Source organism: Caretta caretta, chromosome 4, assembly GCF_965140235.1.
Source record: "Caretta caretta isolate rCarCar2 chromosome 4, rCarCar1.hap1, whole genome shotgun sequence".
Classification (NCBI taxonomy): Eukaryota; Metazoa; Chordata; order Testudines; family Cheloniidae; genus Caretta; species Caretta caretta.
Window position 1 is genome coordinate 62651099 of NC_134209.1, and position 19519 is coordinate 62670617.

Below are 19519 nucleotides of genomic sequence, written 5' to 3' on the forward strand. Positions count from 1 at the left end.
TATGCACAACCAGTTAGTGCCTCTGGAACCTGAGCTTGCGAACAGTTATGCTAGCATAGACTCCTGTGCAGAGTCCAACTGAAGCGAAGAGGACTCTGTGTAGATCCAGGGTTCTCAAACTGAGGGTTGTGACCCCTCAGGGGGTCGCAAGGTTATTATATGGGGGAGTCACAACCTGTCAGCCTCCACTCCTAAACCCTGCTTCTCCTCCAGCATTTATAATAAAGTTAAATATAAAAATGTGTTTTAATTTATAAGCGGGGGGGGGGGGGTCACACTCAGAGACTTGCTGTGTGAAAGGGGTCACCAGTGCAAAAGTTTGAGAACCACTTATAGATGCAGGAGTCTGTACTAATGCAACTCTTTGCAGGATCAGGGTTTTGTGCAAACAAATCGGGAACCTAAATGTTCATGTGCATGATCAAATATATCAACTGTGTACATTAGCATGCAGCCACTGATTGAAAAACCAACAAAATAAATAGACAGGAATGGGAATTCTAGATCTTGAAAAGATGGCAAGACATTTCAATTACCTGACAATATCCTATGTTTGGATTTCTGAAAGCATAAGCTGTTAATACTCTCCTCAGGGCAGCAATACCCATCTCATTCTGGAATGCAGGGTGCTCTGGGAGAGAGCGGTGCAAATCTCTCTCAATCTCTTCTGTGGCAAGGTTATACTTCCCCATAGATTTCTCCACGAGGTCCTCATAATAGCCAGGGTGGGTGGCCATCTCATTAATGGCTCCTAGGAGCAGGAGAGAGCAACAACAATGAAGCAGGATAATTAAGTAAGGGCTAACAGACATAGTATAGTCACATTATTTTCTTTTGTTCCCTTAGTTCAGACATCTTGAATGGAAATTTTAAAATAGAAACAAAGTTTGAAAATACGTTTAAAATGTTATAATTTTAAAGAGGATAAATTTGGCCTGGCACTCATAAAAACACCAGCTGGTTGCCTTTTCCTTTGGGTACATTTTAAAAAGCGGTTTCACATAATGATAAAAGACAAAAATAAACCCTTTCCTTCAGTAGGGCAGAAATGCTGAGCATGCTGAACAGCAGTGGAGCTTTAACAGCTGCCACCACCACCGTGTCCTTCCCCAGACTGGAACGATCTGTATGCTACTGGTAGCACACTCCTAGCCTACTGGCTGGCACCCTGTTCACATGCAGACTACCACGAGACCACCAGCCACATCTATCTCTAAGTCATTTACAAAATAGCTGCTGGTTCTATAGAGCTTTTCATCTTCAGAGCAATTTTTAAAACATCGTTCAGTCAATTCTCACAGCATCCCTGTGAGCACATAGTATTATCCTTATTTTGAAGAGAAAAAAAGAAGCAGGGAAGTTAACTGACTTTCCCACAGCTACAGAAAGAGTCAGTGCTGGAGCCAGGATTAGAACTCCGGAGATCCAGATTTGCAGCCCTGTGTTCAAACCATTAGACCACACCTTCCTCAACCAAAAAGTCTCTATTTAAAATAACACCAACCTTTTTTCTGTATACCTGCTCCCTCTCCATGACAAATATCTCCACCAATAGGTCAGTTTTAATTTAGTTATGAAACATGGTTAAGGTTTGACCTACTTCAAAAACTAGAACCATATCTGAAATGAGTTTAGAGGACAACTGTGTTGGTACCAGGAGACCAGGTATAGATGTATCTGTAGCATATACAGGGACTTATTGTCCAGAGTTTTTTCCTTAATGTGAATTATTTCCCCTTTTCATTTTAAGCCATTTAAACTGTTTTAACTCTGGTAACTAGTGCATGTTAGGCTAACTATCTTCCTCCAGTTGATTTGTTCCCCAGACACTAATGGACATCTTTGCTCATCCATGGGCTATGCTGTCAATCCGTCAAGACACAGAAGGATGCATCACATTTATATAAATGTGAGCAAATTGTAGCTATCCTATCTACAGAGGTCAAATCGGTACAGATTGTATCAACCACCTCTTTTTGACCTCACTTTAGCTATGATGCAAATGATCATCCCCTCTTACACTGTAATAGCTGTTTAATATATGTTTGAGGGGGTTCTATATTTTAAACCATTAATTCATTTTACACAAGCAAAGTATAAACTTGAATAACTGACAGATAACAAGCAATTACCAAAGGATAAAAGGTCAAGTGGCTGACTGATGTTCAAACTACATGTCGAAGTCTGAATAGGGAAGTCTGCTTTCACTGTCTATGCAAATTGGAATAGCCATCTAGAAGCTAAGATAGCTGAACATAAGAACAGCCATATTGGGTCAGACCAAAGGTCCAGCTAGCCCAATATCCTGTCTTCCGACAGTGGCTAATGCCAGGTATTCCAGAGAGAATGAACAGAACAGGTAATCATCAAGTGATCTGTAGACTAGGGACACCATCCCTGCCCATCTTGGGCTGAGAGCCATTGAACCAAACTGCAAACCCTGTATATAATGGAAACCACTTCAAGCCAAGGGTGCGACAGCAGCACCAATGGCTCTGCTACGTTTGATTCTCCACCTGCAGGAGTAAGGTTCCTTCTGAGGGACCTTATGCCAGTGGTGTAAGTCAGAGATGCTCCTGTGCAGCCCTAGCTTCACTGGACCATACAGCCCTGAGTTAAGGAGCTGCAACTGGCTCCCTGCAGCACCCTCTCCCATCCCTTCCATCTAACTGCAGCTCAGACAGAATGGAGAATCAAGCCGTTGACATACAGTGGTTTAATAATTTAAAGGATCATCCATTTTCTAAGTGCATAAAGATAGTCTGGCTTACAAGACAGAACAAAGGGCCTGGAGCTTGGAATTCCTGAGTTCCAATCTTTGCTCTGCCAATGACTCATTGAGAGACCTTGAGCAAATTATTTAACCTCTTCATATTGGTTTCCCTATCTGTAAAGTGGGAACAATACTTGCCAGCCACACAAAGGTGCTAAGGAATAGAGTTATTATATAGCATGTTCCAGCTGCAAAGCACAAAATATTACTACTCATTATTAAGGATAAGATTTTGCCACAGAGATCACAGAAGTCATGGATTCCATGACTTTCAGAGACCTCTAAGACATTTTTTGCCTCAGCCCCGGGCCCTGGGGCAGTGAAGCTGAAGCTGTTAGCTGCTGTGAGCCCGGGAGCTCTGAACTGTCCTAGGTGACAGGGGCCCTGGAGTTTAAGCTGCTGTGGGTAGTGGAGATCTTGCAGCTCTCAGCCACCACAGCCAGCGGGAGTCCAAGCTACCTGCCCTGGAGTTGTCAGCCGCTGGGTGCGATGGGGCTGCAAAACTGTCAGCTGCCATCACGGGCGGTGGGGGCTGGAGCTTTTAGTCTCTCCCTCCCCCCACCTATTTTTAGTAAAAATCACAGACAGGTCACAGGCTTCTGTGAATTTTTGTTTATTGCCTGCAACCTGTCCATTACTTTTATCAAAAATAACCATGACAAAATCTTTACCACACTCATTATATATGAGTGACAGAATCAAGACATCCTCACAAGTTAACCTGGTCAAAACGTACAAACAACTTGGCAGTTTCATTGGGTCCAGGCTCAGTGAATACCTTGTTTATAACATTGCTCTGAAGAGACCTGTAACTTCATTGTTTTGACCTGCTCCTCTACTTGCCAAGGGATTTTTAATTTTCATTTTTGAGGCCTCAAACCACTGTAAATTCTTCAAGGCATGGACTGGTATCATTTTGTGTAGCACTGGGTACACTGGGCCAGATTTTCAAAGGTATTTAGGTGCCTATAGATGAAGGTAGGTACCTCTGGGATTTTCAAAAGCACCTAAATCAGGTTAGGTGGCTAACTCCCACTGACTTCAATGAGAGTTAGCCACCTAACCTTATTTAGGTGGTTTTGAAAATCCTACTAGGTGCCTCCCTGCACCTTTCGGAGCCTAAATACATTTGAAAATTCAGCCCAGTGCCATCTCTCATACTATAGCTCATGACCTATGACAAGGTTCTAAACTGGAACCTACCTGAAAGCAGCAGCCAAAGTTCCCCTCTCATGATTTCTGGAATGCCTTTCAGCACAAGGTCTCTTGTTTTCTCTGTCCGATACATGCAGAGACCCTGACCATACTCAGCAAAGTGAATCTTCCAGGCTTGTTCTTTCAAAAACTCTTTTGCCTAAAAATAAATAAGTTCTGAGAAGGTGTAGTAGCATTTTGGATGCATTAACTGTTAGAAGAAAAAAGAAAAGTGCCCAAGCCCCATAACTAACTTTAATTATTAGGCATAGGAGGAAGTAGTCTAGCCATAACCTGATTCTCTAATTTCATGTTGCTCTCTCCCATTTCTTATTTCTCCCCAGCACATCTTGCTATAACGAGTCTTGAAAATAGGTACGAAAGCCACAGGAAAAATACTGTATAACAAACTACACAACATACTATTAGTTCTTTAACAGTTACGGAAAGGATGCCCTGAAGTTGTCCCCAAATCTTAAATACATTATCACGTTGCACGAAATGCTTTTGAGTTTTGGCATGCGTTATGGGGAAATTCTGCTACTAAAGTACTAGGAGTTTATTTTCTGAAAGATACCATCACTGCAGGTGGTTAGCAGTGCAAACTCTTTTTGGCCAGCAACAGGGAAAAGTTAAACAACTCATTCTGGAATGTTAACTTTTAAAAAACTTCATTTAAAAACCAAAACACTTTTCTAATCTGGCACAGTTTACAAAAACAGCAGCGAGATCTACCAATTTTGGGTTGAACTCCTCAGGCGACCTCCGTCGATACATCGTCATTAAGGCCTGCGTTGCTGTTGGAATACTGTTACCATTGAGATTGAACTGTCGCTCTCCATCTGCTTCAGAGCCGAGACTTCTTTGAGGGCTGGAGGAAACTATACTACTTGGTCTTGAATACACCTGTAAAAACCAACAGCCACAAGCTGTTCATGGGTGAGAGATTGAGAATTTTGCTTATACTGCACTGAAATTATGGACTCCTAAACACCAACTCAGTTTGAGCAAATCAAACCTCCAAGGTGCAGCTCAAGGGTAAGCATCTGGTAGCAGCAATTAAACTAATTTCAAACAATGAAATGAATTTTTAGTTTTCCAATCAAATCAGTTCTAAGCATTTACTTCAACACACCAAAAATCTAACCATACAATTGAGCTGGTTTTAATTTTTCAGTGACTAAGATTATATACTTGAAGTTGCAGAGGCAAGGTTGTTAAAAATTATGCACCCAAAGACATTCTACGTTAATTTCTACAGACAATAAAGTGACTCATCTAACAGGATGTTTTGCACCACTGTATAGAAATACCAAATTACAACAGAATTTTTCTCTTTTTCTTTCTTGTTTTTATTAAAAAAGCAGAGGAATTTCACAATGGCCAAGATTTTAAAATGTTATTAGTAACTTTGAATGACCAACCTGAGGCACCTTAAAGGAAGTTTTCCAACACAAAATGGTAATTTGACAGAATAAAGATGTTTGGCGGTTTCCTGCCAGCCCACTAGCGGGCATGCAGCTTGACTTCCCAGATGGCCATCTCCCTGCCCAGAATTTTTCAAAAAATTCTGTTTCAGTTCTCTCAAAATAGAATTTTTCAATATTCCATTCCTTGGAAAATTTTGCATTTCCGATTCTTTGATCTGATCTGGAATGAAATTTTTTTTTAAATGAAAAATTTCTGCAGAACACAAATTCCAGTTCTGGCACAGCTCTACTAAAAACCTTTACTCTTAAAATCAGTCCTTTTTAAGGGGCCTCATGTTGAACACCTCAAAACAGAGGTATCCATGATCACTAGTCACCTTTTAAAATCTTGGCTAATAACAATGGTATCTTTTCCACAGTATTTGACTCAATGAAAATGTTTACAGAAAACAAATGTGGTTTAGAATGAATTCCTGCAATCATGCCATTGAAATTCTCAATCATTTAATTAAATCTTAGAAGGTAATTTGATAAAAATATGAAAAATTTGAAATGCTCATAATACATAGTACTTATCTAGCTTTTACACTGAAACAGTTTAATATTAAACTCAAAAGCCAACAAAAAACATACAAAGACCTTAAAATTATTATTATTTATATTACAGTGGCCCTTGCATGCCGCAGCCAGGATTGGCATCCCACTATGCAAGGTGCACAAATAGGTTCCAATTAATGTTTTGGTTAGAATAAGCGGAATCATTTGTGATGAAAGGGACTCCATAACTGTCAGCATTCTACAAATTTTACAAAGCTGATTTCATATATACATATACACTAATATATACACACACATATACACTTACACACAAAATATATTTATAGGTGTATTACAATTACATATGCACTTAAATTACTTCATATCGATTACTATATATTACTGAAAAGCAGTCTTTAATCAACCAAATATTTTATACAACAGTAGAAAACAAAAAATATATTGGTCAATTGATACTACCTGTGCAGGAGAAATTTTAGATAGAAAATAATTATCCAGTGGGGACTTGGCCAGGACACTAAAGTTAACAAATCTCCTCTTACCAAAAAAAAAAAAAAGTTAAATGGGATTTTTAACAAATGACTTTGGTTTTAAGACCTAGACAATAAGCAGCACAGAGCCACTTAGCATCATGTTGTGCCAAGGGTTTAGTATGGATTCAGAGCAAGAGCTCTACATAATAACCAATATCACTTCCTGCAAAGCCCTGTTTGTGTTTCGGAACATTGTGATCTCATCAGATCTGTCAAACCAATCAATCAATCTGAGGCAGTATGGCAGACTCATTTCACATGACGCTAATACTCTGGGTGTTTAGTTTCTGTCTCATTTCACCTTTGATAAAAACTAAAATCTGTATGCTTAAAGTGGCTTACATATCTTTTTTTTTTAAATAAAGAATGACCACCTTTACACCAGTAAAAAAGGGAGACAGTTCATAATTGGACCATATGATTTTAGAGCTTTATTTTCTGTTAAAATGTTTAAAAGTCTAGTGGGAATGGAGCAGCAATTTAAGATTGCTCAGGTTAAAAATCCTTATTTTCAGAATTAAAATGTAATCTTGGGCAAGTGAGGAGTTATACAGAAGGTGACAGTTTAAGGCAACACCTGTTCATTTCTTCCAGGTGCTACAACAGTTAGAATTCATTTGGAACTCACATAAGTTGACAGTTGTCATATTTTTACTGAATGTTCCACCACAGTAATTTTAAAACATGGAAGGAGGAATTTGAGCTGCTCTTCTGTACAGATGATGGTAGATACTCAATGGCCAGTTAAAGGTCTTATTTACAAGCTGTATTCAGGATATTAGAGAGACAAGGCGGGTGAGGAAATATCTTCTGTGGGACCAACCTCTGTTGGTGAGAGAGAGAGAGAGACAAGCCTTCAAGCCACACACTTACTGGACTGGAAAAGAGCTCTCTGTGGCTTGAAGGCTTGTCTCTCTTACTAACAGAAGTTGATCCAGTAAAAGATATTACTTTATCCACCTTGTCTCTCTTATTTACAAGCTTGCAAAACACCCAGCACTAAAAATTGGAGCCTCTAATCATAGAATATCAGGGTTAGAAGGGACCTCAGGAGATCATCTAGTCCAACCCCCTGCTCAAAGCAGGACCAATCCCCAATTTTTGCCCCAGATCCCTAAATGGCCCCCTCAAGGATTGAACTCACAACCCTGGGTTTAGCAGGCCAAAGCTCAAACCACTGAACTATCCCTCCCCCATCACACAGCAGCTAACGCCATTGTCAAGGAGAGTTGGCAAGTTGGGAATTTTTTTTCCAGGTTTAACCCTAAAAATAGATTCCAGAGTCATAATATTTCAGTCTGTAAGATGAAGATATGAGCGTCTTAGCAGAAATGACTTAAGTTTTTATAAGCGTTAGTCTTTACACAGAAATCTCAAGAAAATGTCTCACACATGGACAAAGAAACTACAGTTAAATTCTCTTCTGTCAGTGAAATGAATTACATTTTTTCCACACACCTCATCATCCGAACTGTTGTAACTTCCAGCAATCTCTTTTTCAGAGTATGTTTTTGGAGTAGTTTGTAGAAGGAAGTCAGAGATCCTTTGCACAAGAAAGTCTCTATCCTTCAAGTTGGCAAAGAGAAATGTCATTTTGTTTTTAGTGCTGATGGATAATGGGCTGGGCAACACACTAGAGCTGTCTGCCTTTTCCACTACTGACACCTAGGGAGAAACAATAACCACTGGTCATGGCTTTTCAACAGTTACCTTGATAAGCACCATTTTCAAAGTTGAATCTTAGGGATCATCTTTGAAACCAATGCAGCAGTTTCTAGTACACTTTTCTTTTTCTTTTTTTTTCTTTTTTTTTTGCATTTTTTATAGACAAAATTGGCATCATCATGCATCACTACTCCTACTGGAAAAAACAGCATCTGTAGTGAAACAAAGATCTCTGCACTGAAAACAGAAATTGATGGGAAGCCCTGGTGTAGGTGAACAACAGTCTTTTCCAACGCAAGCCCCTTGCTTTCATGAAACAAAAGCATGGCTTTATAGGCTCTAGATCGTCACACCTTACTTAGTTTGTTATATCATACTTTATCTTTAATAGGTTTTCAGTACAACCGCCACATTTCCACAGTATGTGTCCTATGAGCTCCCTAGAGGCCACACAGTGCTCTCCTACTCAGAGTTACAAAGCGAAGTACAGAGTGTGCCCCTCAACTGCTACTTTTTCCTGACTCAGCAAGATTTCAGAGGATCACAGCCTCATAAGGTAAGCTGTACCTTTGATATTTCAGCCAGGGCCTCAACTGATGCTGCTTTATTATGCTAGCTCTGTGCAGAAGTGCATTTGGTGGATTTTGTTATATTAAACTAAAAAATGGAAACTTTTTTTGGCTTTAATGGTGAATAAACATGTCTTAGAATCTACCTCTAATTTACTGCTGACAATAAATACAAAGAACTATTTACAATTTTTAAACACTAAATCACTGGACCAGATACTCCAACCCACTATGAATACAGACATCTATTCCAAGGACTTCTTTCTACAACATCAAGGAACCTGCAATAAGTAGGGAACTTTCTCCATCTCGTCCTCTCCCCAGGAATCTCTTCAAAATCTGGAGAAGGGCAAGATGCTTTTTCTTGTAAGGATTTTGTCTGGCTTTCTGTTAATTATATATTCACTAATCAAACTCCACCCTGTATGCAGTATTCAGAGCAAAACCTACAAAGCACAGCTCAATATTTCCATCAAGCTTCCGGAAAGGTAAATCACAGCATAGAACACCCACTGATCAATTATACACAAACTATAAATGTGTGATGTATGTTCTATGCTCGACTGATTATGCAGTTAAAAAAACAAAATCAATCAAGTTCACAGAAAGACCTCTTCTCCAGAGCATACAGCACAGCTGTAAGTGCTTTTAACCATCACTTTTATACATGGATCAGAATCTTCTAGGTAATAAAAACTGCATTAGGCATTTCAAGATAAGAGAGAGCACATTTTGGTTTACCAAGTTTTTTTTTTTTTTTAAGTAGCAATCCACGATCAGACATTAGCACAATACCTTAATGTTTCATTAGCTAAAAGGGCTAGATAATTTGTTTTTCATTTAACATCTCCTCTGAAGTTGTATTCAAAGACTGCAATACATAGCTCAGTCTCAAAATATTTCCCATTCTCCCCCCCAACCAACCCAAAAACCTTCTGTTTTTCAATGAACTATAAATCAGCTCTTTATTAATGCAAAAGAGCCTCATTAACAATATATTTAAGTTAACTAAAGAGAAATATTCCTATATTAGGTTTCAGAGTAGCAGCCGTGTTAGTCTGTATCCGCAAAAAGAACAGGAGTACTTGTGGCACCTTAGAGACTAACAAATTTATTAGAGCATAAGCTTTCGTGGGCTATAGCCCACTTCATCAGATGCATAGAATGGAACATATAGTAAGATTATATTATATATATATATAAAAAACACACACATACAGATAAGTTGGAAGTTACCATACAAAACTGTTATTATCACTACAAAAGTTTTTTTCTCCTGCTGATAATAGCTCATCTTAACTAATTAGCCTCTCACAGTTTTGTATGGTAACTTCCAACTTATCTGTATGTGTGCATATCTTACTATATGTTCCATACTATGCATCCGATGAAGTGGGCTGTAGCCCACGAAAGCTTATGCTCTAATAAATTTGTTAGTCTCTAAGGTGCCACAAGTATTACTATATTACTTTTCCGTTCCACTTAAAGAGCTGTCTGAGGGCATTCAACACAGAGGAAGCACAGATAAACACAGCGCCAGACTGGATGGGTTATAGCCAGGATGCTGTAGCATCAGCAGAAGCCACAGCAGACATGCTTCCTTCTTAATGACAGCAGACAATCACCTACTCCCCTCTCCAAGTGCAGACACATGCCCACCTAAAGCATTGGTCCTTGAGGCTGTGGCTGCTGACGGGAGTGAGTGGTGCACTCAGAAAATGAAAATTTTACTTTCTGACCACTGCTCCAGGGCAGGTGCTTCTAAAGGTTATTGGGCCTGAATGCCTTTGTGCCTATCTTTGCTCTAGTAAGTCAGAAAAGGCTGGAACTTAGGGCCTGATCCAAAGCCACATGGAGTCAATAGAAAGCCTCCCACTAACGTCAAAGGGCTTTAGATCAGGCTCTTAAAGTGCTGCAAACACCAAGTTTATTATTGTTTTCAATGTCATAATTACTGAACAATAAACCTCAACAGTTTACACAAAACTTTTAATAGTTAATATGTATTTCCTCTGAGAGGCCATCTGAATCCAATGCTGATAGCTGCCAGTTCCACATCCAAAAGAAACTACAGTGCTTCACAAAGGCATGTGGATTTTATACCCACACCCCAAGATATTTTCTCCACTAAACTTCATTGGCACAGTTCATTGCTCCTCTTGAAGTCTCTGTAAACGGAGCACTGTGAATTTAAGGTCTGATTGTGAACCGCCAGGATTTAAAAACACTGATACATACCACTGAGAAGCTGGACTTTGAAGTTTCCAGTGGAATAGCATTTGATTTTTTCTTAGTGATTTGTGAAAAATAGTACCTCAAAATAATCAGTAGTTTTTCAGATTAGGCAAAAATATAGGCCATTTCTCATATGGGCTGGGATGCGTTTAGCATTCCAAGCATCCTGGGCCAACCTGCCCTGGCTACACAGCAAGTTACACTCTTACTTCCCAGTTAAGTCACCATTTTAAACAAACTTCCATATCCCAAAAGGCATGCAAGCCATACAATTTTCTCCCCATCACAACACAATTACATAGAATTTTTAATTACAATATGCTTAAATTACTTTTATTATTAGGATAATTTTAAGTTCATATTAAAATACAAAGGTTGCGTCTATCAATCAGGAGTATTCTGTAGCAGTTTATTTTAAACACAAATGCTTCAATGTAGATTTTAAATTGCAGGCAACCATATTTAAAAGTAAAAGACCACTGTGCAAATATGCAAATAGGAAACTAACAAAAAATTGACTAATGTTGCCTATATGAAAACTCTTCCCCACCCCTAAAATACCAACCGAAGCCATTCTTCATAAGAAGCAATTCACTGTGTTACCATTTCTTTAAAACTGGCCAGGCTGGCCCAGGATGCTATTAAGCATTTCTGTTTAAAACGGACATTCAAATCTTACCATTTGACAGTATTTTTATTGAAATAGGTGCTGTTGGTCACCTCTAAAGAAGTTTAATGCCCCACTTGGCTGGATGGACAAAATCCATGCTGTTGCCCTTAAGAATATAAACCAGGGAAGATAGAGGAATCCTGAGGGCTGGAAGGAGGAATAGGAAAGAGTCCCTGTGAATCATAGTTGTGTGAGCATAAAACTAAAGTTGCTACTAAACTGGTGCTACTTTGTTTACCACACTACCATGATGTGACAACAGGACAAAGGGATTAAACAGCTTCCCAGCATAACGAAAATGAATGCTCAGATCCATCTTAAAGGTAGACAAGTAAAACAATTTACTGTAGATATTCAGAATTGACACTCACCTCTCGAAGGGGGATAATGAGGCTACATAAGTTCTCCTCCTTACTCGTAAAGCAGATGTAATTTGTAGAAACAAACATCTGACCCAAAATGTGCATTTTATTAAAGGGAGTCCACAAGGTGCAATCTGTGTGTCCATCTAATTTCTCATCTTTGGGAAGTCGGAACAGTGCACGGTATCTCTCACTCTTTGCTCTAGCATCAAGATCCCTAAAGACAGTGTTTTAGGATATACAATATTTACATAAAAATACATTTCAGACATGTCTTTGCAGGTCACATAGTAAATATATACTTGGAACCCATTTATTTATGTAGCTGTACACAAATGTGAAAAAATCATTAGGAAAGTTATTTCTATGAGACAGCTTTATTAATATCTTGGTACAGGTACAGCCTTGGAATTTCTTAATCGTCTATAGATCCATGGTAGGTCTTTCTAATGTGCTACATATATTCTATCACTGTTTAACACGAAGGAGTAGTGTTAAAAAAAAAATTAGAGTGAGACAATGCACCTCAATTGTTACTATGTAACAAAAGAAATGCAACTAAAATAGAAGCTAGACTACAATACGTTTCATTAATATATTTAAAATGTAAAAATAATTAACAAGGAGCAATTCAGCTACACTGTAATAATACCATTAGAGAGAGAGAGAGAGAGAGAGAAATAGAAATAGAAATACTTTCTGTATTGCATTTGGCACTTTTGACTTTTCTTTTTGGCTCTGTTTTACCGTCAGATGTAAGAGTTACAAGCAATAAGTTCTGGACAGAACAAACTAACTATACCCACATCTGTTTGCCAGTTATAGGACTAAATACGCACAAATGGGCTTGATTCTCATTTATGTTAAGACCCCTTTACATGGCTCTGGCAGGGTAAAAGGGCCTTAAAGTGGGTATGCGTATGCATTGTAAGGCCCCTTTAAATGGTCATAGCCTTTTAAATGTTACTCAGTGTATATGAGAATCTGGCTCAAATGTTCTATTCTTATTTTGGTAACATGCCTATAAGGCCTAGGCAGATTTTTCCATATCCACCTTCGATGGCAGACCAAACAATGGTGTTTAAGTTACTCTCCATCTCTCACTATCACTAGAAAACAATAATGCTTCTTGAATTAAAAACTACTAGACAAAATTTGGAAGTAAAAGGGTATATGAGGACCTAATGATTAGAAGGCAGTGTTACCAACCGTTTCAGTGCAGATACTTTTTTAGGAGATTTCTTTTTCAGTTTTGGTAATGACTTGTCTTGTTCAAATCCTTCATTATCCAAGAGCTGTCTCATAGCTATGTTGGCAAGCTGTTCCATTAATTTGAATGTCTCACTGATATTGAGGAATACCGAGAAGTAGTGTTCACTTGACCTTGTGCTCACTTTGATCATGTCAGGAAAAAGCAGCGTAGCATTCTTCTCAAGCTGAGTGATATCAACCCAGCGGATCACTAACTTTGCTGAACAAAGAAAACAGAAAAGATTCAGCACAAGAATGAATCATGAAAAAAGGCTGGCACCCCAAAGCATTTTTCCTCCTTCATGTGAGAGGGAGGGCATTAGTTCACCGATTTGATATTGTGTGTGTCACAGAATGAATTCAGATTGGATTTTCTTCTATCTTGGCAAGGTGGAAGAACAGAACAAGCAGAGCAGCCAACTTGGCAAATCAAAAAAGATAAAATTTGGCCTCCTTGTTACCTAATGTTTCAGTGTGATTTATTTATATATGAAATATTACACACAGACACATGCACCATCATAGTGAGGGATCACGAAGGCCATATTTACCTCTTTTCTTTGCCAAGATGTCTGCCCAGACTCTGATCTCCCTCTGCCCCACTATGAGGTCAGCAAATGCAATCTGGGCACACCAAATTGGCTGCTTACTACACTGCCTCTATCATGCAGAGAGGTCATAATAGAATCATGTTTTTCAAAAAGTTTGTGAAAGGCCTTACTTTAACAATGATTCAGTGTACCAACAGCTGTGACAAAAATAAACTGAATTTATAAAAAGACCATAGGGATATTCATATAAATCTGTATGTAGACAGCAGCTCTTGCCATGGAAGCAATTGTTTGTCAATCATTCAATTTCAATTGTCAGACTGCTTTATTTTCGGATTACATATGAGGCAAAATGACATTAATTGTAATAAGTTATTCTGCGCTTTATTATAACTTTACATGGTATCTTCACTGTGTTTTGGTCAATAGTATCAGGTATCATTCAATTTGTCAGAGAGAACCATTAAGTTTTGCTTTATAGTAAGACACATACAGAGTACCATATATTGTCCACAGGATATTTGAATCTGCTCAGAGGTCTGAAGTATTAGTAGTCATCCTGATGGAGATGTATTTGGGGGCTGAGTGACAGTGAAGCAGTCAAAGGCGTAGGGTACATGCAATTTATCATGAGGCTCTTCAACGGATTCCACAGATTCTACCATGTATATGATTTTTATATTTATATATTCATAGAAGTATCAAAACAATGTTGAATTCTCTTTGTACCTGAACTACATGATTGGTGTGGTTCAGAAAGTTAGCCCCCTGGGGTAGGGATTATGTTTATTTAAATTTTTGCACAGGACCAAGCACTCTGTCAGTATCCAATAAATTAACAAAAATAAACTGCAGCAGATTTCCTATCCATCCTCAGATGGCCAGACTGACCTGCCATTGTTAAAAACATACCTTCTCTTCCCATGAGAAAGGAATAAAAGCAAAGATGGTTAATGCTGAGGTACATCCAGCCCTGACGGGGGACCTTCCCCTTCCAATAACTACAGGAGTAGTAGTTCACCAGTTTCTCTTCCTCTGGCATCCCAAACAGCTTGTGGAACTTCACTATGGCTTCTTTAAACTTTTCTGTGTCATCATCCTCTTTGATACCATTGATTTTGTTGTACTCTGCGATGATACCCTGAAGAGGAAGAAAACATGAAGGATGTTCGCCACCAAAAGATATTTGACATCTTTATCAGACATTAAACTTTGAGTTTAAATGCCATGACCGTTACTCTGTTGTCAGAGAAGTCAGTTTCCCTCACCCTTACCTTTTCAGAATGTACTACCCACCTTCTGTTCATCAGTTATCTTCTATCCTACAAGCCAGACTTTCTGATGTCTTGACCTCTTACCTTGCTTATGTCCCAGATAACTATTCAATCACACTCCTGCATTTCTCAGTAGCACTACCCCAACTATTACACTAGTAAAGAGGTTAGGAGGAGTCACTGCAACTTGTCAAAAAAAGTTCACAAATATTGCATCTTCATTTTTTCCATCACATTTTGGTGAAAAATTGTAGAAAAACTGAATTTTGGAAAAATGTCAACCAATTCTAGTGAGTGCAGAGAGACTAGGTAAAAGAGACAAATGTGACTTTGATTGTAAAGGATTGTCTTTCTGTTCTTGTTTGTACAGCACCTAGTACAATGAGGCTCATGTCCATGACTAGGGCTCCTAGATGCTACGTTAATATAAACAGAACACTATAGGAAAACAAAATGTTGTTACTTTTAGAACAAGGAGCAAGGAGAGAGGTATGGTTATCTCCAAGAAAGCACCTGGTCTTCTTTTGATTATCCCAACAGAATGTGGGAAACACCACATGCTATTTCATTCACGGTGTGGTGAGGGGATCAAAAACATAATGAAGAGCACAATTCAGATGCTGGTAGAGTTGTCCACTGGTTGAGAACAGGCTAATGGCAGCCCTGAAAGTGCTTTCCAGTTGTCCTGTTTTAAGCCACTGGATCTACCTCAAATACCCCCAACTTGATAGGACACCCATGTCCTTTTCCCCATCCCATCCCAGGCACAAATACTGTTTGAGTAAATAGGAATGGACTTTCACTAGAGCAGAGGAGTTTTAGTCTAAATAAAAACAGATCAGGTAGAAACTCCACCATTGCTACTTTTAGTGACAAAAAATAACTTATGACCCTTCTTAATAGGTGTTAAATGAAAGGCTAGTACTTGGTAACTGAAAGGATAGAAAATTTCTTGTTTACTAATTGAACTATTACAACATGGAAAAAAAAACTAATAATCTAGAACATATCCCTTCTTTAACTTAAGGTTAAAAGGGAAAGTGATTTCATCCCTTCAGGTTAGCATAAACTACTTTGGGGAGCCTAGTGGGGGTGGTGAAGCCTTCTTTGTTGTGCAAACATGCAGTTGTACAGGAGTTTAAGTAGTAACACTCTTCTTAACAAAGCTGTGTTTGACACAATAGCGGTCTCATGGAAATAGGTATTTTAATGCTACAGGTTTAAACCATTTATAAAAGGGGTCTATTGTATTTATTTCTGATCTGATACTGAAATTTACTGAAATTTACTGAATTTAAAAACCCAGTACTGAATTACTGGGTTTTTAAGAGGTATAATTATTACATGAGAGGTTAGAATGGAATCAGATGGAGCCAACAGGCTTCATCACACACAGTTTATGTACCAGTATATATATTTTGCTTAGAAGTGAGATTCTGTGCAGAAATAACTACACTGGTAACCAGCACCTTTATTTCAATATGACTGCATCCACGCTAAATATACTGGTGTAATTAAAGTGGTCCAATATTTGTGCATAGACAAAACCTATGTTATTCTTCTAAGTTTCTGTATGTAATAGAGGAAAACATTATTCATTCTAGACAGAATTATCAGTTGTTTTAAGTGCTTAATGTTCTATTGGTCAGTAGCGTTAATAAACAAGTGTGTTTATTTTCAAATATTCATAACACATTTTTAAAATTTCAAAGCATGAGTGAATCACAGAAATTTTTTGGATCTAAAACCAGCTAAACATTTGTTTCCTTTAATCTACTTTAGATGTTGAATTAAAACCAGAGGAGAGGATAGATGAAGTGGGGACTCCCACATATAAATTATTTTGATTACACTGATATAGATATTTATGCTCCAGCAAATTTCCCTAATCTAGATATGCACACAATATCATTTGGAATGTTGCTTTCCTTTCAAGGAACACAGTGGTGTATAGATCACTGCGTCAGATGCGATGAGACATTACAGTTCTATAGTCACATCTATAATCAACAACAATTTCTATGTACATATATATGCTACCTGTATTTTTCCTCTGACAAATGTGTTTATGTCATTTTCATTTTCAAAGATTGAAAGAGTTTGCAACAGATTCTGTTCAAGCCATTCCCAGTGTTCAGTGATTTCCTTCCTTGAACAACCTGCACAAAAGAACAAAGTAAATAATTCACCGATGTCTAAAATTTGTTCACCATGATTCCCAAAAACAAACAAGATTTAAAGCAAAATGAAAGAAGTAAAATGTTTCACACAATGAAACAAATGTCATAACCTCAGTAAATTGAAAAATTCTCCCCTAACCCCCAATTTCACTACTAATGATTGGTGGTAACTCCCAACATGAACCCACATGGATTATTTTAAAACTTTTCTGTATCAGTACTTAGTTTAAATATCAATGAAGAATACTACATTAAAAATCCTAAACATAAGGACCTTAATATATTTGTGGAATTGTAAATGACATGCTAATGAGATCTAATTACTGAAGGTGGTGGCTGCATTGTTAGGAGCACAAACCAAAAGATAACTGTACATAATACAAATAGTTCTTGACGGAGGTAAATCCTAATACAGGACACAGTTACCAAACTTCAAGATCAAAATCATGTTTGAAACAGGCAATCAGTGGAATTTGTCAATAGGTATCTCAGACCATAAAAGAAAGAAATTTTCAAAACTTCAGATGGAAGAATATCTTCATCAAAAGAATGTGAATTTTGACAGCACTCTAAAGGGAGGCACATCTTTTGTAAGGATGTCACTTTTACAATGAAAGCTGAGACAGACAATATCGGGCTTGGTTTCTAGGGAGCGGGGGGAGTCAAACAAGATTTCTGCCATGGAGAAACACATACACGTACATTCTGTAAATGAATATAGGGCTAGAATGAAGGAACTTTTCATGGATCAGGCATTCAATAGGCAACATTTTACTTCAGTTTTCTCTGCTAAGCTTCCACTAAACACCACTTTTCCTTTATCTAGCTAGCACTGGTTTTGACTATAATACAATATTTTCAGAAATAGAGATGCTTGTGCTGTCAGAGATCTCTCTGTCCTGATATGGAAGGCAGGAATAAATCCATAAGTACTAGTTTTAGGCACCAAGACACCTGCACAGGAATGGCTGGATTTTTGTACAGACAACGGCTTAAACATCATGGGTAGCCTAACCTGCTACACCATGATAACACTCTGACATAAGCATGCTGTTCTCATGCTCTCCATCCACACTGGCTGTGATAAGCAATACAGCTATCTGGGCATAAATACAGAGATTCACAGCACCACAACTCACTGCACCACTCTATGCTCTTATTCACAGGTGTTGCAGGGCAACTTGTCTCCCCACTCTACGGATGATGAGTGAAAACGGCCTAAACCCTGGAAATTCTCATCCTGGCAGGACCCAAGATGCTATGGTGGTGTGCTGTTATATGCGAAAGGCATCAATCCTGCTCAGTCTAATAACAGACAGATGCTATTTTTTATGGAGGCAATGTTTCTTTTTTGTGCCTCTGAAGAAGCTGCTGCCGAGGGACAGTGGTGGGTATCTTCGGGTAGGCCTACACTGCAATGTAAACCCAGGGTTAGCAGACCATGAGTTGTTAGATCCTGGGTTTGTTAACATAGGATTTGAGCATCCACACTCGTTTGTAACCCCAGGTTAGGAATTGTTGAACCCTGATCCCACCCTGGGGCTCCAGTGTCTACACTGCATTATGTGGGTCTGAGTCCAACTACCCGTATCCCAGACTTCCTAGCACCCTCCCAAAATGCTGCTGCTCTAGCTTAGGGGTGGGCATACTTTTTGGCCCGAGGGCCACATCGGGGTATGAAACTGTACGGAGGGCTAGGTAGGGAAGGCTGTGCCTCCCCAAACAGCCTGGCCCCGTCCCCTATCCGTCCCCTCCCACTTCCTGCCCCCCTCAAAATCCCCATCCCATCTAACCCCGCCCTGCTCCTTGTCCCCTGACTGCTCCCTCCTGAGACCCCACCCCCTATGTAACTCCTCCCCCATCCCCGCCCCATCCAACCGCCCCCTGCTCCCCGTCCCCCGAACGCCTCCCCCGAACCTCTGCCCCATCCAACCGCCCCCTTCTCCCTGTCTGCCCCCCCCCAGCCCTGGCCCCCTTACCATGCTGCTCAGAGCGGCATGTCTGGCCGCCACAGCGCCTGGCTGGAGCCAGACACGCTGCCACGCTGCCCTGCATGAGCAGGCAGCCCCGCAGCCCAGAGCATTGCCCGTGCAGCAGTGTGGCTGCAGGGGAGGGGAGACAGCAAGGGAGGGGCCGGGGGCTAGCCTCCGGGACCAGGAGCTCAGGGGCTGGGCAGGATGGTCCTGCGGGCCGGATGTGGCCCACGGCCCATAGTTTGCCCACCTCTGCTCTAGCTCATTGTTCGTGGTGCAGTGTGGGAAAGCTTAACTGTCC

The 19519-nt window shown here is 39.4% G+C and overlaps 1 protein-coding gene across 2 annotated transcripts in view; it reads right to left on the reverse strand.

The window, feature by feature from the left end:
- The window catches only part of TBC1D9 (TBC1 domain family member 9), an 80081-nt gene that overhangs the window by 29203 nt on the left and 31359 nt on the right, over positions 1-19519 (reverse strand). For both annotated transcript variants that reach the window (XM_075127701.1, XM_048847076.2), the window contains exons 3-10: positions 17106-17224; positions 14704-14932; positions 13199-13460; positions 11999-12206; positions 7947-8153; positions 4703-4873; positions 3977-4127; positions 537-751 (exon numbers count right to left, since the gene is read on the reverse strand). In XM_075127701.1, coding sequence (XP_074983802.1) covers positions 537-751; positions 3977-4127; positions 4703-4873; positions 7947-8153; positions 11999-12206; positions 13199-13460; positions 14704-14932; positions 17106-17224 — 1562 coding nt within the window. The remainder of the gene's footprint in view (positions 1-536; positions 752-3976; positions 4128-4702; positions 4874-7946; positions 8154-11998; positions 12207-13198; positions 13461-14703; positions 14933-17105; positions 17225-19519) is intronic.